Raw genomic sequence first — 27207 nt, 5'->3', positions numbered from 1 at the left:
GTGTGTGTGTGTGTGTGTGTGTGTGTGTGTGTGTGTGTGTGTGTGTGCGTGTGTCAGCTCTGTGAATTGTGTGCCACATTTTAAGGTTTTCTTCACAGGCAGTTTTTTAAATGTCATCTTTTCCACTGTCTTTCTGACTGTCAAACCCGTTTATTTGGACTGACTGTTTAAAATTGGAGATGCTAGCAGCTCGGTTCCTGTCAGAGCTACCGCAGTTGGGTAAGCTGTGATATGATCTTAAATGGTTATTTGTGGTATTTGTTCCCCTTCATGCACTGACAACTTTTTTTGGTGGGGGATGCAGTTTAGATCTGTAATGAATGGGTTGGGGTCATCATGCCATTAGAGAGAGACACTCATAAACCACAGCAGCACATCTGTTTTCTGCTCTGCAGATCTTTATAATGCAACTCAGATTTGATCCACTTTCCCGTCATTTATACAAAAATTTTAAATTTCTCTGTCAGCTCAGTTTGTTGCAGAAGTCTATTTTTTGTTCATAGGCAATAAGATAATTGTAAGGGATTAATTAATGAGCTTTTCCTGGGAATAAATTTAGTTTTTACGGTTATTTCTTGGTTGTTATTTATTAATTTTTTTAGATGCAATGTTTTACCCCAACATATAGAAATATTTCTTTGGGTTAAAAAAATGTTTACTGTGTTTGCACAGTAATATTCTTTAAATGTTTTTGGCGTTTTAACTGGAGTGGCAGTGCATGACCAGTGAACCAGTGTTCATCTTACCACTCTTCAGCTGTCTGAGGCATGTGTTGTTGTAGTGAATTAAAGCGCAGGGCCAGGAAGTGACAACACTCAGGAATGCTAGTATAACACTCGGCTTGGCCTCTCTGGGATCAGCACGGCGTTGGAGAGATTTATTCTGGGAAAAGAAAAGGTTGCAAACCTTCCCACCATCTCACAATCACTGTCAAGATGTGGTGTAAACTTTAGGGTTACTAAGAAAAAGATTAGAATCTGGGATAGAAGTTGAGGTTTGTTGATTACCACTGAAGCAGGGGGAAGAAAGGGTTAAAATACTTGAGTATAAAGCCTCGCGGTTTATGGGTAATGCATAACGGAGAGAAGAAGTGGAAAATGGTTGTGGAACTGGGATCTGCTGGGATCAGCAGTAAATTAAAACATTAGTATTTAAGATATTATATATTAAGATGCAGTGAAATGCCTAAAATTGGTAGCAGGGCTGCATAAAATCAGCTCATTCTTAAACACAAACACAAAAAAAAAAATCCAAATTTTATTTTAGTCCTCCACAATTTAATCCACATTCTTACAACCTTATGTACGTTGTGTGTTGGTGCGTAGCTGCTGCTCACACACGTCTTTAAGTGCTTGATGTGGGTGTATTAGTTTGCAAAGTTGCCCAGTTTAGCACAGTTGTCTACATGTTGTCACTGTTGAAGATGATGGTCTTTATTTCGTCAACTCCGCTTCATTTACCAGGCTAAGAACAAGAGAACTGTGAAGACTGTGGTTAATTACACACTCGCTCACACACAAAGTGGTGGTTTTAAGCATCTGCGTCATCTGGCGTTGGTAACTGCTCTGAGCTCCCACATTGTTACACATAAACATGGTATGTTTTTGGTCTCCAGCGTAGAGTTAGAACACATAGCTGTTGTTTTTCTATTTTTAGTTTTGTCTTATGGGGGGGATGGCTCGTTCTGCGATATAATTTGTTTAGCCGTTTGTGTGCGTTTGTATTTCTTTGCAATGAAACCATTATAGTACTGTCATTCAGTGAACAAATGACCTGCTACACAAACGTATTTTAGATTTGAACTCATCAGTTCAACCTGATGCTTCTCTGCACCTCAGTCCTTATGTTTGTAACATGAAGCTGCACTCCTCTAACCATGACCCTGACCCTTGGGTTGACTTCCAGGCTCTCCATGAATTCTGTTCTTTTGACTTCAGTAGTGTCTGGTGTTCTTCACACATTCACCGTCCTTAGACACAGAGTCGGCTACGGTCTGACTAATGTTTACCTTTGTTTTTTCTATGCGTTTTAAGAAAGAAAAACAAATCATGAAGTTTTTTATTTTATTATAACAAGTGTGAACATGAATAATTTTAATTATTGTTTTCAGTCATTATAATGAAATCGTGAAATATTATGTGTTTAACATATTTCTTTGTTTTTCAAAAGCTAGCTTTTCCTTGCAGAGACACCTGTTGTAAGTGTTCTTTGAGATGGAGCTGTTTGCTTCAGAGGTGGAGTCATGATGTTCCTGAGTAGTCAAATCATCTGAGAGCTGTTGTTTTTACACAAAGTCTTTGTGTGATAAAAGCAGTTCTTCTTAGACTCCTGAACCTGACCAGTTCATTTTTGGACCTGATCCTGGTGGTCGTCCTGAGGTCCACTCGTTTAGTCCTGAGCAGATAAACATGTTGCTCATTTGTTAGAAAAAATTAGAAGTTTAAATAACTAAAGAAGATGAGGCATTTTTCACACTGCAAGACATACGTTCCTGGCTTGAAGTCTAAGCCTGTTGAAGGTTGTCATGGATGGGACCTTCTCATCAGCTGTGGCCCTCACAGACCAATGAAGCAGTCACAGTGATGTTAGGCTACCTTGGGCAGTTCCTGATAAGTCCTCCTCGTGGTCTATCCTGGTCCGATCCACCAGCAGAAACCCAGAAAGATGAATGACGTGGTGCCCTCAACACTGACCCGGTAAGGAGCAGAACCTGGTGACATGATGCAACTCTTGCTTTGGTTATGCCATTTTTAGCTGATGCAACTTGGTAAATCATTTCCTGGCTTGCAGTGATAATAAATGACTTATCTGATCACATTAAATAACTTCTTTCAACCAAAATCCAAAGTAAACTATTTATTAAAATATAGTAGTCAAGCTCTTGTCTAAATTCATTCGCATATAAAAACCAAAAATAATTCCTACTCAGAGTTAATTTAGCCCTAGATAAGAGAATTAAGCCTTGATTGGTTAATAGTTTATTATTGTTGTTGATTCTTAGTTTGATTATTTTTGTAATGAAATTTCAAAGACAACTTTGGTCTCTTCATTCAGATTAATATTCATTCATATGCTATGGTACTCCCTGTAATTAACAGATTCTACTTCAATCACAGATTTCTGATTATTAAAGGGTGAATATATTAAGTTGTTTGTCAATAAACTGACTAGCTGGTGCCCTGCTTTAACAAGAAATAAACAACTGTAGTGGAGTAGAGTGGAGAAAGCATCACCCTTCTTCCTCCATCTCACTTCATAAACGCTACATGTTCATGTGAGTAGTTGTGTACAGAGATGTGTAATAGTTGATTTGATCTTCATGTCAGAGGTTTCAGCCCGGTCTGAGCTCATGGCACTTCTGGACACGTTCTGGTTTTGAAATTATAGTAAACCTGACATGTCGGTCTTTCATCTTGCCCACCACCGTTTTGTGTTTCTTTGAAAGGATTTGGAAAACTCATCTTGAACCCTGAGTCTACTTTAAAATCTTTACCTGATGAGACCGTTTTGATGTACCTTGTGTTTTGTAGTCGTGATCGGCCTCATCACAATGTTTGACCTCTGACATGAAACTGTCTTTCAGAACCTCACCTTGGTAGCAGAGTTTGGCTGTTCACCCGATTTGAAGCCAGTCACTGCTTTAACCTGTAAATGAGAGAGATGGTCATTAGCCTATTTAGTTAATAATCTGGACTATAATCCCTGACTGTGTTGATTGAAGCTGTTTGAAAGTTCCTGATATGATGTTGCTGAGGTAATTTTCTTCTTTGATCTTATAGATCAGATTTGAAAGGGTTTGCCCACTCGACCTTTAAAGATGCATTCTGGTTTCTTTTAAGTTAAGTTGTCACTATCTTCCTGGTAGTGAAAAGGGACAAGCTCAGTCTTGGTTTGAAGAAGCTTCCTTTCCAGTAATTGCAAAAATTCCCAAATATTTTCTGAGCTGTGGATTTCCTTGACTGAGTCCTTTCAGCTATGGCGCCCCTGGTGTGGAGTTCACAGGAGTACACAAAGACGCCACAGCTGTCACACAGATCCACTTCCTGCCTGGTCAGGTGAGTATGTCTGACATGAAAGTAAAAAAAAAAAAAAAAACTGACTTCCCCTTGGAGCTTTTCAAAATTGATACTTATTTATAAAAATGTGTTGTGCGATTTGTGGCTTTGCTTGCAGGGTCGTTTTCTGTCACTGCTGGATGATAACTCCATTCATCTGTGGGAGCTGGTCGCAGGACCCTCAAGAGTGGTGGGAGGGGCTAAAAAAGAGGGTGTGGTCTCTCTTAAACACGTAGACAGCTACAGCCTCCCAGGAAGACCTGGGATTGAAAGCTGCAGGTACCTGTCTTAGCTTATTTTATTATTTTTTTTTTTTGTTTGTTTGTTTTTTTGTGAAATTGTGAAATTCTTTAAGACTCTGTTCTTCACTTCTTTGCACTAATGAGTCAGTCTGTAAACATGACTGTTTAGACCTCAAAACACCTGTACTGAGACTAAATTTGTTGTTTTTACCCCCCCCCCCCCCCCCCCGGTATTATTATTTATTTTGTTTGTTTCAAAGTGCTACGAGGGTGACGGTCCTCCTCTTGTTAAAGTCATGTGACCTGCTGTGCGTCGGAACAGAAGGAGGAGGTGTTTATTTTCTGCAATTGCCCCGCCTCTCTCTAAAGGAGAACCAGACGCTGCTCCAGGATTCGATCACACAGAGGTGAGGCAGTGACATACATTAAAGAAAGCACTGCTGTATTAATTTTAGTGCTTATATCACAGTATTTTCAACAATTATACCGGAGTCAGTTTTTTTTTTTTTTACATGATTTAATTTTTTGATTTATTTACCTGGATGACTGAGTCTCTTCTTTTTGTTTTGATGTATGAATTATTGAAATATCACAAAAATGGTAGAACAAATTGTCTGCTGAAAAACGTACAGAAAAAAAAAACTCAATAGTGAGAATGTTTTGGCAACATTCACACAGTTGGATTTTATTACCTGGTAACAACAAATAATCAATGAACTCTTGTACCATCCGTATGATGAAATTAACTGACTGTGCCGTGCACTCAGCTCAGTAGTGAACTAGAATAGAATGAGATAAAACCGTGTCAGGAGACGTGAAATACCAGCCCAAACACAAGAACATTTTATGAAGTCATGCACAAATTCTTCTCTAAAAGCACCAGAAGCTAGTCTGTTCCTCCTTTGGGTTGTAGCCGTCTCTAATTAAGGAGATGTTCTCTGGAAAGTGAACAGAACTGAGGCTTAATGAAGGTTCTGATAAGGTGTGTGTGTGTAAGGGAGGATAGGGTTTCAGACAGTGAAGCTTTGTACCAGCTGCCAAAACGCTGTGTTCCGGTTCGGAACGTGCATCAGCTGAATATGCAGTGTGCAGAGGAGCACACACATACACACACACGGCCCATCACCAGGACTCTACAACAGGATGCTGGATTCCCTAAAAATACTCGGGAGCAGACAGGCGGAGACAATGGCCTGCTTTGTTAGGAATGTTTCAGCCTCTTTGCTTCCGGAGATGATCCTCCTCGGTGAACTCCACCACCATCTGATGTTTTGTTGGATCGGCGTGTGAGGATGCTAAAGAGTCCAGAAACTTGCAGTGGTTTGCTGTCCTCGCCCTCTCCGTCTGTTTTGATGCTCATTCTTCTATCTTCTTCCCTGGCTGAAGGAATCCTTTGACATCTCCAGGGTGTGTCCTGTCCTGCATTCCTCTGCTGCCTCAGAAGAATGTTTAGTCCACAAACTCTGAAATTTGGCTCCAGTGTGATGTTGACTTGCTATTCTTGGGGAAAAAACAGCTTGCGTCTTATCTCTTATGGATGGTTTGTGCTCTGCGTTGATGATGTGCATGGTTTAATTTTTTCTTTTGGTGGTTTTCTTTAAGAAGGAAACGGTTCATGTTCTGTGATTACCTTCTAAAGATTTCTTTCTGTGATCTCTGTTGCGTTGTTGGTGTGTTGTACTCTCCAAACTTGTCATGATTAGGTACTTTACTTTGAACTCGCTGCTCATTGTCCGTCTACAAAGGTTAATGTTGAAAATTTTAATGTTTGTTTTAATCAGCAGCTGTCCCACTTGTCATCAGAAACATGGAATGCTGGTGTTCAAAGCAGTTTTCTTCTGGGTTCTTTTTTATCTTATGACTTTATTGTAGATAATTACCTCACTTTTTATTTTTTACTTGGAATAACTAATTTATAATTTCCTGAGTGACATTCATACAGTACAATTAAGTTGTTACCCTGATTTTTTTTTTCCTTTTTTTTTTCTTAAAATATATTTTGATTTTGCTGTTGGAGACTCAAAAATACAGTAGTCCCTCGTTGTGGGGGATCCGTACCCTGAAGACCCGCAATAAGTGGAAAAACTGTGAAGTAGGAATAGTAGTACAAGTAGTAGGGGTGTAACTGTACGCTAAAATCACATTTCGGTTTGGTTCAGGTTCAAGGAGGGCTCGGTTCGGTTAATTTTCGGTACAAAAAGTCCAAAATAACGACTTACAAAATGTTTATTTTGAAAATATGCCAAGTAAAAAAACATGGTTGTATAAAAATGAATAAATAATTTCCCTGAAGAGGAAGAAGACTCAGCTGCTCAGCTCTGTGACATCCTCAGACTGCAAACATAAAGGTAAAAAAAGTTTAGTTAATAAGATTATAATTTTACATTTATAATGTTAATTCGATCACAATAATACAATAACATTACCTCTTCTTCATCATTTCTGTTATGAGGTGGTTGAATCTCTTTCTCATCATCATCATCAGGGCAGGGCTTTAAATCGGGTCCAGGGCTTGTTGATTATCAGTTTCAGCTTTTTCATAAAGTGCTGGTACAACTTTTTGGCTGAAGAGTTGATGTGATGGGATGTTGTAGGCAGCGGGGCTCAAGAACTTTAATCATATGTTTAAAGCCAGTGCATCAGCAACAGAATACGGACATGGATCCATAGTTTTAAAAACTCCTGCATCTTATTGCTTTGGACCGATCTGAATTACCTGATAAAGGTTGTTTAAATGCTGCTGTTATCGATGTTTACGTCAACCAAGCTGCGTTTCTTCCTTTAAGAGACGTTCACGTTCGGATGATGTCGTTTTAAGTGCGTTAACAAGTTAGATGTGTTGCTGCTGCAGATGCACTCTCCATGAAACGTCGTTGACGCACAGCTTTGGATTTGCGTTGGTCTTTTAACAACAAAGCCATAATGTTCCCAAACAGGCAACAAGATGCTAGGCTGCTAATGCTACGTGTGCTGCAACTCTATGCAACAATTAATAGTGCCGTGCTGAAACACGCTTGGGAACTTTAGTTCCGCGGCGCATAATCTCTCGTTAATAAAATTTAATGAGTGAAAAAATAACCGTAATGGTACGCACGTGGATAGATATATCCTTCCTGCCTACAGCCATCAGTATCTATAACATCTCTTAATGAAATGAGGATAATGAGTTACAACAACAAATAATTTCCCTTTGAGATTAATAAAGTATTTTTGAATTGAATTGAATAAGGCGTTTTAAACCCATCCCATACTCTTGCAATATTCTAAACAATGTTTCTAAACGCTCTAAAAGAGCACAGAATGTTGTGATTTCAGCTCCCTGCCTCCTCTGCTCTGTGCTACCAGCAAGCGCTCTTGGCCACGCCCACTTCTCCGCTCTGCACGCTGATCAGCTGCAGCAGGAAGTTTATCCTGCAGTGTGGGCTGCACAGAGGTGCTGCAGGTGCTAAATAATTTAAAATAATTTATTTTAAATAAAAATTCCATGCTAATTGTGCGGCTCATCCATCAATCAGATGGAGTTTGAAAAACCGCGATAGAATGAATTTGCAATAAAAGAAACCACGAAGTAGCGAGGGACTACTGTAATCTTAAAAATCGTAACATTTTGTTGTATAAATGATTTCTTTATGGAAAAAGCTAGAGATGTTGTTTTTCTCCAGCCTGCCTGATGACTACAGATGTGGAAAATCATTAGGACCAGTGGAGTCTCTCCAAGAACATCCTCAGCAGCCTGGGAAGATTCTGATTGGCTACAGCCGAGGTCTGGTGGTCCTGTGGGATCTGGGCACCCGCCACGTGGACCAGTTGTTCCTCGGCAAGCAGGTACCTATCTTGGCGAATGGTTGAATCGTAATCACAATTAACATGGTTTGAGTGAACTATCTGTGCGTCTTCCTGCAGCAGCTGGAGAGTCTGGTGTGGGAACGCTCTGGAAACCTTTTCGTCAGTTCCCATAATGATGGTGGCTATTCGGTGTGGGCTGTTGCCAGCGGCAACACCTGCAGCCACCAGCCAGTGTCCTCCGCCATCCCATATGGTGAGAAATGACCACACAAACGTCACATTTGTGTTGCTGCTTGTTTACTTGAGAAGAACGTTGTTAAGATCTGAAGAAAATGATGACTTGTTCAAAAACAGTCTGCTAACTGAAGGCTGCATAATCAGCCATGATTGATGTGGCATGTTTTAAGTTCACATTTTATGCACTCTCTTAGACTAAAATATACTTTTAAATGAGCCAATCCTATAGTTTTATTTTTTCACATTTTAGTTAATGTCACAGTTTTTGTGTTTCAGGTCCATTTCCTTGTAAAGCCATCAACAAGATCCTGTGGAGGACTTCACAGTCAGGGTGAGCGGACTCATCGGACTCATGCAGTCTGTTGCTGTTGGGGTCATATTTACTCATCCAGAGCAGATTAACACAAATGAGATTAAAAAAACAAAACAAAAAAAAACCCAGCTAATCTTTTTCTTACCACAGCTTGAATCACACTTAACGCTCATTTTATTTTTTTAATAACTTGCGCTAACTGAAGACAACACAACCTGTTTCTTTAAACATGCTGCTCAGAAACAATTTTATTTAATGTACAGTATTTAGTCTGTGTAACAGTCTTCTGATGGGAGCAGTTCTTTAAATTTAATCAACAAAAAGCCCAGCAGCTGGAAAAAATATTCAATGACTCCAAAATACTGAAAAACTTTGGATGATAAAGGGTTAAAACTGCTTAATTTTAAAATTAAATGTTCATTTTGTAACTGAATGTTTTAAGTTCTGATATTTTCAATCTTTTTCTTTTTCAGTTCAAGACTTCATATTCTGAAACAAATTTAGATTTTATGTTCTCGTAAATCTGAAAGTACAGTAGTCCCTTGTTTATCGCGGGTGTTCGGTTCCAGCGATGAGGGAAAAACCTGAAGTAGTGACAGGAGGACAAGAGAAGCACAGCAGGACATCAAAAGGTTCACCCTTCACGCAGCACGGAGCAGAAATGTACTTCTTGATCAATTACACTGTAACAACTGAACATGGAAGATCTAAAATAATTAAAAATAACTTTTAACTCCTATATTTTCTGATTTTGACTATTTTTACGATGTGACATACTTTTAATTTTAAGTTGGAAGACAAAAGTTGATCAATGCAGCTGGACAGCAAAGGGTTAACAAAGCTGCTGCAGCAGGAGAAAAGGACATTTTTAGTATTTAAACTTTAGAGAAATTGCATTGTGAATGCTTATTGTTGAAAAACAGCTGAAATTGCCTAAAAACATGCTGAAATGTAGCTGAAATGGAAGAACAAGCCAAAGTTAGAAGAAGCAGAAAGAACACAAATTTTCTGAATTTGGTTTAAATGAGCAGAAATTTGCAGAAAAATTAGTAGCTAATTAGTTAATTTGTAGCTAATTAGTAGTTAAAGAAAAGCTGAAATTAGCAAGAAATAGCCGAAAATTAGCTCAAATGGCAGAAAGAAGCCCAAGTTACCAGAAGAAAGTGGAGAGAGCACAATTGTGCCCAATTAGGCTGAAAGATGCAGAAATGTGCACATAAGTGGAAATTCTCTGGAAAAGAAACAAATTTACAAAAAAAATTTAAATAAATTTAAAATAAACAGTCCATGCAGCATGGATTGCTTATTTAAAACAATAAATTATTTACATTTAAATAGTTTATTTACACAGAAGCTGTGAGATTGGGAGCAGGTGATGAGTGTGATTGCAGCAGAGGAGTAGGCATGGCAGAGAGCGGAGATCATGACACGCTGCAGGAGGGAGCTTCTCCCTGCACCTGTGGCCTGCACACAGGTGCAGCAGGTGATAAATCATTAAAAAATATATATATTTTAAATAAACAATCCATGTGGCTCATTCATCAATCAGCCAATTGCGTGTCATGTCCAATCTTACTTTAAAAAACCGTAAAAGAACGAGTCCGCAAAAGTTGAATCGTGAAGTAGTGAGGGACTACTGTACTTTTGAAAATACCTTTTTTTTTTTTTTTTTTTTATAGGCAGCTTTTTATTTTATTTTATTTTTTTAAATCAGGGCACAAATAATTAACATTTTTTCTTTGTTTTTCAGGTCTCCAGTGTTGCTGTACAGCGGCGGGATGCCCAGAGCCAGCTATGGGGACCGGCATTGTCTGACCATCCAGCAGGACAAGCAGCACGTCACTCTGGACTTCACGTCTCGAGTGATCGACTTCTTCACTGTCCAGAACATCGAACCAGAGAGAGGTCTGACCCGCATCACACATCTGGATCCCTGGGTTTATCATAATGTTTCTTAAAGTTTACTTAATCCCCCCTCTCCTCCTCTCAGAGTTTGATGACCCGTCGGCTTTAGTCGTGTTGCTAGAAGAGGAGCTGGTTGTGATTGATCTGCAGACAACCGGATGGCCCTCTCTGCCGACTCCCTACCTCGCCCCCCTTCACTCCTCGGCCATCACCTGCTCCTGCCACATCGCCAGCGTCCCTCCCAAACTATGGGAGAGGTTAATAAATGCTGGGAAAGCACAACGAGGCCACCAGCACACACACATGGTGAGAAGAGCATAAAGGAAACGTTTTATTTTTGTTAGTTGAATGTAACAGTAGCTGGAGGAAAAGCCTGTTTGTAAATCCCTTTGCTTTTCTTTAATTGGTTTAGATGTGTAAGCTAACAGCTTAGCCTTTTTAAATCTCTGTACAGCTAACTGTGAGGCTACATGTTCCTGCTACTGTCTTAAGGCTCAAAGCAGACTAAATGTTCACCTGGTGATGTGAAAGTACAACCATTAAGACCATTTGCATGCACGGAAATAACCTCTTTGAACCATTTAATTTGAGCTCACAGGGAAGGAAACGAGCACGAATGTGTGCTGCTATTAATGTGTGTGAGCTTAAAGAGCAGGTGTAAGCAGTTAAAGGCTTTTCAGAAGCTTTTAGCTTAGATCAGCTGTTTGATCGATGGCAGATTAGACCAACACACACACACACACACACACACACACAGAGTACTGGTAACAGCTGTTAAGTTGATAAATCCGTCCGTCTGTGTGAGTTGCTGGCCGTGTCACAGAAACGAAAAGCTGCAGAGGACAGGGAATAAATTTTCTGTTGGTAATTTTTCAACTGAGGTCACGATGACAAAGAAAGCAGAAGATTTTATCTTTCTGTGTCGTTCAGTTTAATACGTCCTGTAGATAAATGCTGTTGCTGCTGCTTCTTTCGCTCATTTTGTTTGTTTGTGCAGAGCTGGCCAATATGTGGAGGGAAAAACCTGGCACCTCCACCCAAACAGCAAGAGCTGCTATTGACAGGGTTTGTACACACACATACGCACATGCACATGATGCAGGTGGGTTTTTTTTTTGTTGCACTGAATTCACCTTTTTGTGGTTCTCGTCTGATCCCAGTGCCTAAATTTAAATGTCAATAGTGGATCAAATCAGTCTCAACTCTAATTCTGTGGCCGCTGGTAGAATAAACACATTTTTAAGTTAAAAATAAATTAGTCAAAATCCAAAACCCCATATTCTATAACCTGCCGACTGCTCTGGAAGCTAAAGCTAAAGTTTTGGGACTTGCTGTTTAGCCGGTGAACATCTGAATGGAGGATAATGGATATTATGTTTCATGCAACACATATTGTTTACAGCAGATTAGTTTACCAAATCTTTAATTCAGTTCAGTTTATTTATATCAAGTCACAACAGTAGTCGTCTCAGGGCACTGAACAGAAACATTCACATACATTAAAAAGTCAATTAGTAAAAGTTATTTATCTAAGGAAGCCAGCAGATTGTGTTGAATCTTCACTTCGTCACAGTCTCCCATCTTGAACAAGCACAAAGGAGACAGTGGAAAGGAAAAACTCCCTTTTAACAGGAAGAAACCTCCAGCAGATCCAGTCACCTATTCAGTCACCCATTTCATTGTTTATTTAGCAAGTAAACAAACAAGCAAACCATAAAGTTGATGTTTAAAAGTTAAAGAATGAAAAGTTCAAATAACATAAATATAAAGCTGTTTTGTTAAAAAAAAGATGTATTACAGAGAAGGTTCTGAATGTCTGTAGTAGAATTTAAGAAACTGAATAAAATAAAAAATGTCTAACCTGCAGTCTGAACACACCCTCAGCAGTCGAAGCTGCTTGGCCTGTAACGGCAGGCTCTCTCATCATTTTAAGATTTTGTCGAGGACTAACGTGAGACTTTTTTCCTCCCAGGCTGAAAGTTTCTGAGGAGAAACTGACTGAAAGATCATAACACGACAAACGACGACAAATAAAATAAAATTTGGATAGTTTTAAATACATTGTAAATTCTTAGTGATTACCGTAGATTTCCTCACTCAAACACACAGATCTCTGCCGTCATGACTGAGCTCATGTTTTTATTTAAATCTCACCTTTACAGGCACGAAGACGGCACGGTGCGTTTCTGGGACGCGTCAGGTGTGGCCCTCACTCCTCTGTACAAACTCAGCACAGCCAACGTCTTCCACACCGACTGTGACCCCTGCGACGACCCCCACGACCCAAACGACCCCGACCTGCAGCAGGAGGAGGAGGAGTGGCCTCCGTTCAGGAAGGTAAGAGCCTTTCAAGCTCAAGTCGCATGTTTTACTGACTGGGAGTTCACTCAGCTGGTCTGTTTCACTCACACACACACACTCGCTGTCCTTAAACTCAACATCTGTGGCCTCATTTTCTCATCAGATGGTTTTCATCAGTTTGGACCTCGGACAGAACCACCCTATTGTTCTTGTAGCCTAAACCACAGTCTGAGTGTATTTTAATTGTTTATTTTTTGTGGAGCGTTGCGTTCAAATGATCTGATTCATAAATGAAAAGCAGCATTAACACAGTTTGAGCAGTTTCAGCAGACAGGAAGTGGAGGTTGGAGATGGGACACGAAGCGAAGAACTCAACGAGTATTTAACAACAAAAGAAGGCAAAGGCATGGAGGCAAAATGTTTCAGGATGGAGATGGGAGTGAATGAATTATAAAGGATGTTTCTCATATTTTGCTTTACATAATTCCTCTGAGCCTCTTTCTACCCATTGCTTCGTGCATCTCGTGGTAACAGAGCTGCATGTTCAGGAATGTGGTTCTCATATGGGATGAAGAAACCTTCCCTTTTTTTTCTCAGCTGTAATGAAAACCAGACTCAAACTTGTGTGTGTGTGTGAGAGAGGGAGAGAGCAGCTTCTATGTTTTCACTTTGCAGAGACTCTACTTCCATGTGAGAAAGATCCTGCTGGAATTCCTTCTGTCTTTGTGAGGGAAAGAAAAGCAGGAGGACAAGATTGAGGAGTGTTTGCTGAGCATGTATGAAGGAAAAGTGGGAAGGCTGTTGTGGAACTTGGGAGGAAAATTAGGAAAAGAGGCTGCTGGTTATAAAAACAAAAATAAAGTTCAAGGAACATATCACAGTTCATGCTCAATAATCCAGGTAGAAAAATCTAACAAAGTAAGTCAGGTCCTCTCGACAGTCTATTTATGTTGAAACGTTTCGTCTTTCATCCAAAAGACTTCATCAGTCCGAGGAGTCGCAACAAACTCAGTCTTACAAATGGCACCTTCAGAAACTGTCCAGAGGACTTGACTTAACTTGGTTGGATTTTTTTAAATCTAATTTTGATGTTTTGAATCACTTTGGCCATGACTGCCTCAAACGAGTCGACGGGGGAGAGGGCGGACTCCAGAAACCATCTTGGCACCATCAAACTGGTTAACCCACTATGTGAAGTTGCTATTTATAAGACTGAGTTTGTTGCGACTCCTTAGACTGATGAAGTCCTTTGGATGAAAGACGAAACGTTTCAACAAAAAGAAACCGTCCAGAGGACCCGACTTAACTTTGCTGGGTTCAAGGAAAATCTTATTTTTACAAGTTAAATAAAACTGAGCTTGTGATGTTGGATGAAGGTGTAAAGTTTGGATAACTTGTGTGTCAGTGTATGTGTGCAAGGTGGTGGGGAATCATCCTAATTTCAGTTTCTGGTGTACAAACCAGATTCCAAAAAAGTTGGGACACTAAACAAATTGTGAATAAAAACTGAATGCAATGATGTGGAGATGGCAAATGTCAATATTTTATTCGTAATATAACATAGATGACAGATCAAAAGTTTTATCTGAGTAAATGTAACATTTTAAAGGAAAAATATATTGATTCAAAATTTCAGTGTCAACAAATCCCAAAAAAGTTGGGACAAGTAGCAATAAGTGGCTGGAAAAAGGAAATTGTGCATATAACTAACAGCTGGAAGACCAATTAACACTAATTAGGTCAATTGACAACATGATTGGGTATAAAAAGAGCTTCTCAGAGTGTCATTGTCTCTCGGAAGCCAAGATGGTAAGAGGATCACCAATTCCACCATTGTTGCGCAGAAAGATAGTGCAGCAATACCAGAATGGTGTTACCCAGCGTAAAATAGCAAAGACTTTTAAGTTGTCATCATCAACCGTGCATAACATCATCAAAAGATTCAGAGAATCTGAAACAATCGCTGTGCGTAAGGGTCAAGGCCGTAAAACTCTACTGGATGCTCGTGATCTCCGGGCCCTTAAACGTCACTGCACCTCAAACAGGAATGCCACTGTCAAGGAAATACCAGAATGGGCTCAGGAATACTTCCAGAAAGCATTGTCGGTGAACAAGATCCACCGTGCCATCCGCCGTTGACAGCTGAAACTCTACAGTGCAAAGAGGAAGCCATTTCTAAGCAAGCTCCACAAGCTCAGACGTTTGCACTGGGCCAGGGGTCATTTAAAATGGAGTGTGGCAAAATGGAAGACTGTTCTGTGGTCAGATGAGTCACGATTTGAAGTTCTTTATGGAACACTGGGATGCCATGTCATCCGGACCAGAGAGGACAAGGATAGCCCAAGTTGTTATCAACGCTCTGTTCAGAAGCCTGCATCACTGATGGTATGGGGTTGCATGAGCGCTTGTGGCATGGGCAGCTTGCATGTCTGGAAAGGCACCATTAATGCAGAGAACTATGTTCAGGTTCTAGAACAACATATGCTCCCATCTAGACGTCATCTCTTTCAGGGAAGACCCTGCATTTTTCAACACGATAATGCCAGACCACATTCTGCAGCAATCACAACATCATGGCTACGTAGGAGAAGGATCCGGGTACTGAAATGGCCAGCCTGCAGTCCAGATTTTTCACCTATAGAGAACATTTGGCGCATCATAAAGAGGAAGGTGTGACAAAGAAGGGCCAAGACGATTGAACAGTTAGAGGCCGTATTAGACATGAATGGGAGAGCATTCCTATTTCTAAACTTGAGAAACTGGTCTCCTCTGTCCCCAGACGTCTGTTGAGTGTTGTAAGAAGAAGGGGGGATGCCACACAGTGGTAAAAATGGACTTGTCCCAACTTTTTTGGGACTTGTTGACGCCATGAAATTTGGAAACAACAGATTTTTCCCTTAAAATGATACATTCTCTCAGTTTAAACTTTTGATCTGTGATTTGTGTTCTATTCTGAATAAAATATTAGATGTTGGCACCTCCACATCATTGCATTCAGTTTTTATTCACAATTTGATTAGTGTCCCAACTTTTTTGGAATCCGGTTTGTAAATTATGTGATCACCTCATACTCGCCTCCTGTTTTCTCGTCTCCAATATTTATTTTATTTTACCCATTAATTTCTTTTTTTTTTTTTTTTTTTAACAAAACATTTTGTAATTTGGTTTGAAATGTTTCATAAATAAACGCACAATGCCCCCCCCCCCCCCCCCAACTCCTGGTTGTAATTTCAACTTGTGTGTTTAGGTGGGCTGTTTTGACCCGTACAGTGACGACCCTCGGCTCGGCATCCAGAAGATGAGTCTGTGTAAATACAGCAACAAGCTGATGGTGGCTGGAACCGCCGGACAGGTGAAGACCTGCTTTAGTCGTCCCTCTGCGTGGATGTGTTCGCTTCTGTGATGCTGATGTGAGAGAAGACTTTAAAGTCTGTTTGAAAATGTCTTTTCAGACAAGCCAGGTCCTTGTGGGATTGTGATGTTCAAATATCTTCATTTTAACGCAGAATAAGCTTCTCACTGCAACATTTGGGGATAAATAACTTGACACATTGATGAAATATTTAAAATAATGACTTTTTGTTCATTTGTGGTAGTTACTGTCATAAACTAAATAAAAGCAAACCTCCATGTTGTTTCTTTATCTCTGCAGGTGATTGTTTTGGGTTTTAACGATGAGCGTTCAGACCATTCGGTGGACGTGTCTGTGGTCGACCTCCTGCAGGACAGGGAGGGTTTCACCTGGAAGGGTCACGACCGTCTGGAGCCGCGTCTCAAACCCGCCCCGTTCCCCCCGGGCTTCCAACCTCTGGTGCTGGTGCAGTGTCTGCCCCCGGCGTCGGTCACGGCAGTGGCGCTGCACACAGAGTGGAACCTGATCGCCTTCGGAACGAGTCACGGATTCGGCCTTTTCGACTACCACAGACGAAATTCTGTGCTGGCCAGGTTTGACACGCGCAGCTACTGCTTTTAATCTTCTCTTTATTGTATTCTGCTGCAGTCATTGCACAAAGAACGAGTAGTGAATGGCAAGACTCGTCTTTTTTATACATGTATATTTACTGGATAAGTCATGCAGTTTTAGACACACTTTTAAATTTTATTTTTTATAAGAAATATTGAAGACCTTGCCAACAACTCTGCTTCTTTTTATGTTCTCCTAGGTGCACGCTGCACCCAAATGACTCCCTGGCCATGGAGGGGCCCCTCTCGAGGGTCAAGTCTTTGAAAAAATCTCTTAGACAAAGTTTCAGACGCATCCGCAAAAGCAGGGTGTCGGGAAAGAAGCGCGTCATCACCACACCTATCAGCAAGGTGACAGATTGTGATTGTGTGCTAAATGAAACCTGATTAATCCTTTACTTTGAATATTTGTTTTGTGTAGTTTTACGTTTATACTGTAAATAATGTTCTGGGTGAAGGTTCACGAGGCCAATGCTGCTCTAGCGGAGCAGGAGGAAGTTGCTCCGGTGCAGCGAAGGATCGAGCCCCGCTCAGCAGACGACTCTCTGTCCGGAGTGGTCAGATGTCTCTGCTTCGCAGACACATTTCTACGGGACGGTAAGTTTCCTTTTTGTCGGGTGCCAACCCAGTTTGGTAGAAGAATACTCCTTTGTTGGGTTTTAGGTATCAAGTAATTTAGTGTTCAAGAATTAGATTCTGAAGGCTTTTAATCAACTCGCAAACACTGGTTAAAGCAGTCCTTCTCAGATAGTGGGGCGCGCCCCCCTGGGGGGGCATGTGACCCTAGAAAACATGCTTTTTTTGCCACAGGGAGTAGGGTTTTTTATTTTATTTTCCCCACCATTCTCATTTTGTCGCGTGCGTTCCTAATAAAGTTATGAACAAATATGGCTGCCTTGTCGTTTTGGGAGCCATGCATGAACCGTGTCTCTCCTCCGCTGCTGACACGATAAATAAACTCTGACCGTCACCTCCTCCATCCTCCGCTGCTGTTTTTTTATGTCCATGCGCTCTGGACGTCACTCACAAAACAGAAAATAATTGAGAAGCACTGGGTTAAAGCAATCTTATAAAAATCTTAAAAACAACTCTCTAAATAGTCTAGTGTTTATACGGGTCTATAGTTTCTGCACGTTTTTATCAGCATGTGGTTCCACCAACAATCACACTGATTCACCTTAAATGCTTGAAGCTGTATCCAGCTGTGCTGTGAATGTTGGCGACTCAAAACTGCAAGAAAATTAGACAAAATTCGGTTTCAGTCTCACTGAATACTTGCACAAAGAAATAGTTATAAACAGCCTACTTTTGTGCATTTTTGTCAGCATTTATTAGTGATTAAATAGTTTTGTTTGAAATGTCCATCCATGGTACACAGTAGTGAGGATTAAACAAAGCCTTAAATATTTAGTGTGGTTACTTTATGAATCATTTCAGCGCTTCAGCTTTTTTTTGTAATTTTGCACATTTCCTTTGTGAAGTTTGCAGGAATGAGTGGTGAGAAAAAGAAGTCTTGTAAGTTTCATGGCCCTAACAAGGAGCTGTTTGTTGATCAGGTACTCATCACGGACCTACGCTCTGGGCTGGCACCAACTCGGGCAGCGTGTACGCCTACGCCCTAGAGGTGCCCGGCGTCTGTTCGGGTCGTGCGTGTGAACGGGGCGGAGCCAGCGAGAGCAGCTCGTGTGTGGAGGCGGTGTTGGGGAAAGAGATCCAGCTGATGCACAGGGCTCCTGTAGTTTCCATATGCGTTTTAGACGGGCGGGGAAAGCCCTTACCGGACCCGTATGAAGCCTCGCAGGACCTCTCCATCGCACCAGATGTGACTAACGCTCACTCTGTCCTCATCGCCTCAGAGGAGCAGCTCAAGGTAACGAAGTACATTACGTCTGGTCTAAAGGTTGATGTTCTAGCTGTAAACCCCGGATCTCCTCCTCTGCTCTCCGTCCAGGTCTTCTCTCTCCCCAAAGTCAGTGCCAAGACTAAGTTCAAGCTGACGGCCCACGAAGGCTGTCGGGTGAGGAAGGTCGCCCTTGTACTCTTCAGCTCGGCAGCTCAGGAGGACTACAGTGAACACACACTGGTCTGCCTCACCAACCTGGGAGACATGCACCTCTTTAACATACCTGGCCTCCGACCTCAGGTAGATCTGAAAAGCCGTCCCAGTATTAGACATGTGAGGCTTTTTTTAATGTCTTTTCTTCTGCGGCACTTTTCTTTAGGTTCGATATGACTGCATCCGTAAAGAGGACATTAGTGGCATCGCATCCTGCCTCTTCACCAAGAATGGACAGGGTGAGGAGGCAGATCACGCATTTCACACCTGAGTCTTTACTTCTGCTCTGTAATGTTCATTTAAAGCTAAACTTTTTCCATTCTGACCTCAAAATAACAGCATCTTAGTTGAACTACACAAACATTAATTATGAAATGTTGGGAATGGTGTATATGTGCTTCAGTACCTTATTCCTGCGGGGCCCCGCAAGGCTCTATTCTTGAGCCCCTTCTGTTTTCATTGTATCTGCTCCTCTTGGGGTCTATCCTGAGAAAACATGGTCTTTCATTTAATTTTTATGCTGATTGTCATTATCTGCCCTTAAAACCCAACAGTTCCTGCTCCACTCACCCACTGCTAAAATGTCTTGATGACATAAAGACATGGATGGCTTCAAATTTCTTAAGTTTTAATGATCAGAAGACTGAAGTCATTGTGTTTAGCCCTAGCCCTACTGAGTCTCTGATCCTGTAAACCTGGACTCTCTTCAGCTATATCTTAAGCAGTCTGTTACGAATCATGGAATGGTTTTAGACTCTGACTTTAAGTTTAATAAACAGATTAACTCTTTTCTGCAGAAAAGCTTCTTCCAGTTAAGGCAGATAGCTAAGCTTAAGTCAGTGTTGACCAGATCTGACTTTGGAAAAAAATAGTCCATGCCTTCATTACTACCCGACTGGACTACAGTAACACTCTTTATACTGGGGTCAGTCAGGTCTCCTTTCACGTCTCCAGCTTGTTCAAAATGCTGCAGCTTGGCCATTAACAGGAACTCGTAGGTTTGATCATATTTCACCAGTTTTGTCCTCTCTTCACTGGCTCCCTATACGTTTCAGAATGGCTTTGCACCCTCATCTCTCTGACCTACTTCAACCTTAATGTTCCTTCTCGGGCGCTGAGATCATCTGATCATCTGCTTTTGTCTGTTCCAAGAACAAGACGGAAACTCAGAGGAGATCAGGCTTTTTCAGTCGTGAGCCCTAAACTTTGGAACAATCTGTGCCGCAACATTAGATGGACCACTTCAGTCTCTGCTTTTAAGTCTCTCCTAAAACACACCTGTATTCATTGACATTTAACATGGTGTGATTTGATTTAGTATTTCATTGTTTCTCATTGTTTTTGTGTTTTTATGTTTTTATTCCTGATGCTTTCAATTATATCGTATTTTTTATTTGATGCTGTGATCTTTTTGTTAAGCACTTTGGTACCAGTTGCTGTTTTAAACGTGCTTTATAAATAAATTTGACTTGACTTAAATAAAAGGTAAATAATAAAAACAAAAGTAGCTTAAACTGGTATTATACAGCTTTTCAAAATGTATGACTTTTTAAAAAATTTTTACTTTTTTTTTTAATCTTTTGTAACAATTGTAGTAAAATCTGTTCATAGGAAGAGTTTGGTTTCTGAAGACTGTCTGGGATCCTCAACTTGGTGTTTTGTGAGGATCCCAAAACACCAAGTTGGGGAACCTTTGCTCTAAACTCTCAATAAATTGGTTCAATCTATTTATGCATTTATAGACATTTGTCTTTTCTGTTATTTCTGTAGGGTTTTATCTGATCTCTCCTTCAGAGTACGAGAGGTTCTCCCTGTCCGCCAAAGTTCTGACAGAACCGCTGTGTTCTGTTCAACTGGACCGACCTCTGGAGTTCACTACAGCCAGGTGAGGCACTGACAAACGCACACAACTGATTACATCGTTAACTCTATATTCAGAAACACGGAGGGGGAAAATTACACTTAAGGCTCATTTTTGATTGGAGCGAACCTTTTCTTTAACAAAAAAAATAAGGATTGGAATTGAAACGAGCTGGATGGGTGAACTCAGGCAAAGAATCATCTGTCAATTGAAAATTGTGTCAAATATTAAGAATCTGGTCTTTTAGTAGCTTTACAGCACGAGGGAAAAGAGTCAGGGTTGTAAAAACACACTGAAAATAGTTATTTTAAATATTAATGTGTTAGTGGTAAAAATACTTTAAAGATTTGCTGTAATTTTCACGAAACACTCCATTTTTAGTGGAAATGGTGTTTGTAATTATAACTTATGAAGATATTTTCTCTATTTTAAATCTGCCTGAGGAAATCTCAAGTTTGACAATAATGAAGCTTTTTATCGCCCGCCGTCATGGAAGGTCTGTTTTCATGTGTTCTGTTGATCAACCTGAATAAACTCGGTCAGTTTTACAGATGTTGAGCCAAAGTTTGGTGTGGTAGCAGCTGAGAGTCCTCTCCAACACGTGCTCTGAGCACTAACGGATCACACAACATCTTTGTTTAAAACATTTAGATGTGAAGTGCAAAACATAAGCCCCACTTCAAAGATCTAGACCAGGGATGTTCAGTCTGGCCACCAATGACTTCATAAAATAAAAGAAAGAAAACATTATTTTTGGGGGGTGGGGTTCTGTTTATTGCATTTATGATTCAGTGCAATAAAATAAACAAATTTAAAAAAGGTAACATCATTGTAAACATTGGTTTATTTACATTATGATTGCTGGATGTCCGGTCTCTGAGCTGCTGGATTTCAGCTACTGTCCGTTTTTTCGAGTAGCCCTGAACTAGATGCTCACAGTAAACTGAGGGACAGTCCTGAACTATAAGGTCCAAATATTCTGAAAAATAAAGACTTACTGCTCTTAAATAGAATGTGCTTGCATTACTACACTTTTTTAGTACTGTTGGACTAAAGAAAGTGTTTTATCACGATTATTACTGATCTCTGATCTAGATGTTCACACATGGAGACTGTTATGTGGTAATAAGTATGTTTAATATCTATATGGAATGGTATTGGATTGATTAAACAAAGTTTTCTTGGTAATGTCTCAAATACAGTATGCAGGTGCTACAAAAGTACTTCAGGGATCTCCTGCTAGTTTTTAACACCTCGTGTTCTGTAAGAACCTCTAAACGTGTCACTCAGAGCCTTTCTAGGTTTTCTGAAGGCTTGAAGCTTCTAAACTTCTAAACTGCACATTAAAGTAATGAAATGATGCTTCATGATTGTCTGTTGCCAAACTGTGTGCCTGCGTGTTTCCTCAGCGATGGTACTACAATGCAGCTGCAGCCCAACGGAACCCACAAGAACCAGCTGGGTCAGGCTGAAGGTACGACTGAGCATTTCTTGTTCTCTCCTCCTCCTCCTTCTTTTCTTAACAACTCTGTTGCTCTTAGCCCTGACCAGACCTGGCAGGGACCCCTCTGGTCTCCATGGCAACCATTCAGCATGCTCCAGTTGCCTCTCCATTAGGCAGTGGTTGTTGTGGAAACGGGTCAAACTTTCATCTGGCATTTGGTTGTAGGCTATTTTTATTCAGACATCAGTGTTTTAATGTCTTTGTGTTGAAATAATGATTAATTTTATGTAAACTCTTCCTGGTCTGCTCTGTGTTTAAGCAAAATCCTTCAAAATGTTCAAGTAATTAATAAACTGCATTTAGCTTAAATTAATGCTTTTTAGGTGCAGTCATAGTAAACGCAGTTAATGTATGCTTTTATTTTTTTCTGCCTAATGTGAGAATTCAGTGATGTCCTGTAGAAAGGTATGAACTGCTAATATCTTACCTGTTCCAGATAGCTGTTTGATTGACCAGCTAACTAAAGCTCTGAGGAAGTCGAAGACCAAAGTGGACTTCTGCCTCCTTAAAACGACTCCCGTCTTAAAATATTACATCCAAACAATGATCCATAAATATGTTGCTTTGGCGTACAAGTCACAGGGCATGTAAATTATGTAAAAACTGCGACTTATAGGCTGAAAAATACAGTAATTCTACAGATTTTCCCATTTTAATTAGACCTTAAATATTAAGAAATTGTTCATAACTTTACTACAGAATCTGATTTATTCCTTTATTACTGGCTTTAAAGATGACAGAGTTATAGAGCGAACCTCTGAAGTTATACCTGACTGGAAGTGTTTCTCTGTTTGTTTTTTGCCTCTCAGCTGTGATTAATGCAGCTCCCTCAGGCTGTTTCAGTAAACGGAGGAGGGACTTGTCTGTGGGAGTTTGATGATTTGCACTGAAGGAATTTATCAGGAAGTCTTTTAACAAAGACACAGAAACGAACCCGTGGTGGGCCCTGCTCTGCTTGTGTTGTACACACACACATCAACACTTTGCAAAGAGAAACCGAACTACCTTAAAAGAAGCTTCATTTGTACATTTTTAGGTGTTTTCGATTAAGTTAAAAGAATATGAAGAATAACCTGTTGACAGTCTTTCTGTGACAGTGAGGGTTGTGTTTATTGTTCCAGCTGACAGTGAGTCGTCAATATTTCAGTCTTGAGTGAAGGGGTGGGTGATCCTTCGCCTACTGAAGCACGCTGCTTTAAATAACCCGCTTCAGCACTTTTCTCTGGCTTGTGAGGAGGTTAAAACTTGTTCATTGTTTTTGTGTTGAGTCAAAAATGTGATTCAGCAGCGCACCCTTCAACCCACAACTCTCTGGGTTTGTCCCCCTCAGGACACACGCCGGAGCCTCCCAGCTCCCTGTCTTCGCCCATCCTGGACACCCCACTGGACTCCCCCCTCAGCTGCGCCGACCTCACCCTGGACTCGGCTGGAGAGCTCACCGTGGAGGACGTCAGGGATTTCCTTACGTGAGCACATGCACTGAGCAAAACTTCAAATGTATTCTCTGGTTTGCTTTCTTTGAAGCTAAAATATATTTCATCGTTCTTTTTTTAGGACTGTGGACGAAGTGGAAAATAATCTGAAGAACATAAAAGAAGAAGAGGGACGCTCCACCGACATCCTCATCAACTGAACAAGTGAGCTCAGATCGTTGGCAGCTTTATTATAGTTCTACATGATCATCAGTGTGAGGGGACACGTTTCTAATGGACTCCACCAGCTCTCACTTCATACCACATCCAAGTCTAATTCAGAGGAGCCCGACGGCACCCAAGCATTCCTAGTTTCATCTGAAGGTGTTTTATGGCAGAGATAATCTGATGGATGGCAGGAAGTTACCGTCACAGCTCACAGGTGGAGAAGTTGGGAAGTTTGCATAGTTCAAGAGGCCAGGATGAGATGGACCCTCACCTGAGAAGTCGCCTTTATACTAATCACCTGTTGTTCTGTAGTCTTTAGGAGCTTCACTTCTCTACTCCTGCAGTTTTGGAAAAACCTCAACAAAAATAGCATGTTATAAAAACACGTCTCAGATTGGAGTAGCGTGCCATGATGTTCGTTAACATTGTATCGTACAACGTAGACAAAATGTAGAGGAAAACTCTCCTGAAATTTCCCTGTAAACTAAGAGATCTAGGAGAAACATCCCTCTCTAGACCTTTGCGGTTGGAACATGCCTCACGGTAGAAACAAAATGTCGGGGCAGTAGCTGCATTGGCATCCTTCAAAACGTCTTCAGAAGTGTTCCGGTCCGAGTGGATCGTCCATCATTCTCTGGACTCGTAGATAAAATTTCTGCTTCCATCTTTGTTTTGGGTCGACCCACGTATTGGCCTCTGCTGCCCTCTTGTGGAACAGTCAAGAAACTACAGACCGAAAAGAAACGAGCTGGACGAGTTTTTATTTTTATGAGCACGATATTGTTGTTTTTTTCTACTATACTTAATATTAAGAATAATCGTTTTGTAAGTTGTGCTCAAACAGTTTTAGAGCATCGGGTTTGTATGAAAATGCAGCGAATGGCCATGAAAGGTTTGTCTCATCAGTACAGCAGGAAAACGGGGGAACAATGTAACTGTCCAGATGACCTGACTGAAAATTCTTGGGTTGTATACCTGGATTATTGAGCATGGACTGTAACAATGCAGTTAGTTAATTTAATCCAACCTGAGTATTTCTGGTCATGTATGTTTGTCTGAATGCCAGTGGAGTTCTGTTTAAAAATATGTATTTTTATATTTTTAAACTTGAATTATGAATTTTTTTTTTTTTTTTCAAGTGCCCTGATGTTTAAATGCTAATTATTTTAAATTTATTTTTCAAACAGTGTTCCACGGAGGGCTTTGAGTAGTTTTAATGGACCCAATTTCCACGTTGGACTACAATCACCCCAACATCAACCCAGTGTGGTCTCTCCTGTTAGCCCGGCTCGAGCTGGGCGGGAGGTCCCGGTTGGACTCTTCTCCTGTAACCACTTTCTGATGGCACCTCCCACTCAGAGACTCACTCTGCCCCGGTCTGGACCGCCTCGGAGCTCATGGTTCTGGCGTCCACCTTCACGCTGTTTCAGCCCAGGACCTGTGACTCGACCTTCGGCAGGATTATTGTTTTTGTTTATTGGTCCTTCACATCGTTGCACACGAGGCTTCTGCACAGCTGGAGCTGCACCTGGCCCTCGGTTTAAAAGCCTCTTTTTGATTAACGGACCTGACGGTGCCCCAATAACGACTTTATTCCTTCAAACTGAGTGGAAGGATTGTAGCTTTGAGAAAAGCGAGACTAGTAAATGAAGGATTTGACTATTTTTGGACATTGTAGCATCTCCACTCTTCATTTAGGCACCAACGAGGAGTAGAAGTATCGGAATATGTCGAAGGAACGAACTGGAACAATGAAGGAGGTTCGTGTTGAGACTGAATGTCTTCGTGTTGCTATGTGAGAAAGTAAATCTATTTTAATGGCAAATGGTCGGGAAGGGGGAGGAGTAAAACTCACGGACTTTGAAGAGAAGCAGCTGAAGGAGGGATGCTGACCTTTGATCTTGTGCCATGTGACAGGAAGTCATCGAGACCAGAAATGACGGTATTACTGAACGACTGCGGAGTGAGACGTAGGAGGTAAAACGGTTCTCGTAGATCCAATTTCAAAATAAAGTGTCCGGTTTCACTTTCTGCTCACGTTTGGGTAAAATAAAAAACAATTCAGCAGCTTCTATATAATGGTGGATTCAGTTGATGGGAATCTTTAGACAGGACTCAGGGAAGTGTTGCAAAGTCATTCTGAAAGTGTTGCATTCTGGGTAATGTTGCCAACAAGTCTAGCTTTGATCAGCAGTATTTTAAACATTTTAACTCGATGGTATGTTCGCAGCTGTAAACCAGCGTCAAAGTGCCAGAACCTAAAACGTAGAGACTAACTGATGTAGATCAGCAGGTAGGAATCATCTGGAAGTATTTTTGATGTTCTGGATGAACAAAATTAACCATTTCAAGTGACATCTGTTATAAATTAACTTTTAACCCCACAGTTGAGTTTCCAGTGTCTTTCATTTGTAGGAATTTATTAATTTGATTATTTAGCATTTTGGCTGTTGAATTGTGAATGTTAATAAAAATGTATTTACTCTAATGTTTCGTTCAGTTTGGTTTGCATGCATTGAAAATAAATTTAATTTTCTTTAACCAGATTCAAAGATCTCATTTGCAAGAGGGACCTGGATAAAAGTGCAACATTCAGTTACGAGTTCAAAACAATAAAAAAGGACAATCACTTGAACAATTAAATCATAAAAGGCAGAAAATAGAGAAAGAAAAACAAAACCCTGACAATGATTATTAGATTCACGTTGCTTATGAGAGCCATTATTTTGAGTTCAGACCTGAGACTATTCCATGCTGTTGAACTGACGCCAAATGTCTGTTTCACTCTTTCCGTCCAAATGTGGGGAACACGTGAAGGGAGCGGAAAGCCTAAAAACTTTTTGTAAGACTGATTCACAAGAATTTGCTTGGCCAGGCTCAGTCATCCAGTGAATGCGTTTTCATGCACTCGGGACCAATCAGCTGTGCTGTACAGTAGAGCTGTCATTGCTAACCCAGAGCCCTGGATTAGGGCGGGGCCGGTGTCGGGATTTTGATAGTCAGTGAACGTGCTCGGCTGACTATTCAATTTTATGGCAACATGGCTTGCCATACAATCGCTGGCCACATGCAGCCATTTCACCGTGTGCTGACCGGCCTTGAAAGAGTTAAAGATGTTCAAACACATGAGACGTCTTTGTTCTTTCCTTTAGAAAGTGGTGTAATTTAAAAAAAAAATTCAGCTGCACTCCGGACGAATGCAGCCGACAACACAAATGGGTGAGATTCCAAAATATCCAACATGTCAGAGCAGGGTCCGTGTCAGAATAATGCAGAATGCAGGTAGAAGCATGTAATGCACTTTGACAGCCATGAAAGGACAAACGCCCCCTCAGCTCAGATCT

At 40.8% G+C, this 27207-nt stretch overlaps 1 protein-coding gene across 1 annotated transcript in view; it reads left to right on the top strand.

Moving 5' to 3' along the window:
• Positions 1–26267, top strand: part of llgl1 (LLGL scribble cell polarity complex component 1) — a 46200-nt gene extending 19933 nt beyond the window's left edge. The window contains exons 3-24 of the mRNA XM_037688902.1: positions 3974–4055; positions 4174–4334; positions 4558–4704; positions 7960–8122; positions 8201–8336; positions 8597–8651; positions 10384–10538; positions 10624–10844; positions 11536–11603; positions 12701–12875; positions 16087–16191; positions 16492–16784; positions 17003–17153; positions 17261–17399; positions 18359–18672; positions 18754–18945; positions 19025–19097; positions 20629–20743; positions 22129–22193; positions 23554–23689; positions 23778–23860; positions 25051–26267. Coding sequence (XP_037544830.1) covers positions 3974–4055; positions 4174–4334; positions 4558–4704; positions 7960–8122; positions 8201–8336; positions 8597–8651; positions 10384–10538; positions 10624–10844; positions 11536–11603; positions 12701–12875; positions 16087–16191; positions 16492–16784; positions 17003–17153; positions 17261–17399; positions 18359–18672; positions 18754–18945; positions 19025–19097; positions 20629–20743; positions 22129–22193; positions 23554–23689; positions 23778–23856 — 3025 coding nt within the window. The 3' untranslated portion in view covers positions 23857–23860; positions 25051–26267. The remainder of the gene's footprint in view (positions 1–3973; positions 4056–4173; positions 4335–4557; positions 4705–7959; positions 8123–8200; positions 8337–8596; positions 8652–10383; positions 10539–10623; positions 10845–11535; positions 11604–12700; positions 12876–16086; positions 16192–16491; positions 16785–17002; positions 17154–17260; positions 17400–18358; positions 18673–18753; positions 18946–19024; positions 19098–20628; positions 20744–22128; positions 22194–23553; positions 23690–23777; positions 23861–25050) is intronic.
• Positions 26268–27207: the final 940 nt, after the last annotated feature.

Source organism: Nematolebias whitei, chromosome 15 (genome assembly GCF_014905685.2).
Source record: "Nematolebias whitei isolate Nwh7 chromosome 15, NemWhi1, whole genome shotgun sequence".
In the NCBI taxonomy this organism is placed as follows: Eukaryota; Metazoa; Chordata; class Actinopteri; order Cyprinodontiformes; family Rivulidae; genus Nematolebias; species Nematolebias whitei.
This window is presented reverse-complemented; position numbering and strand designations above follow the sequence as displayed.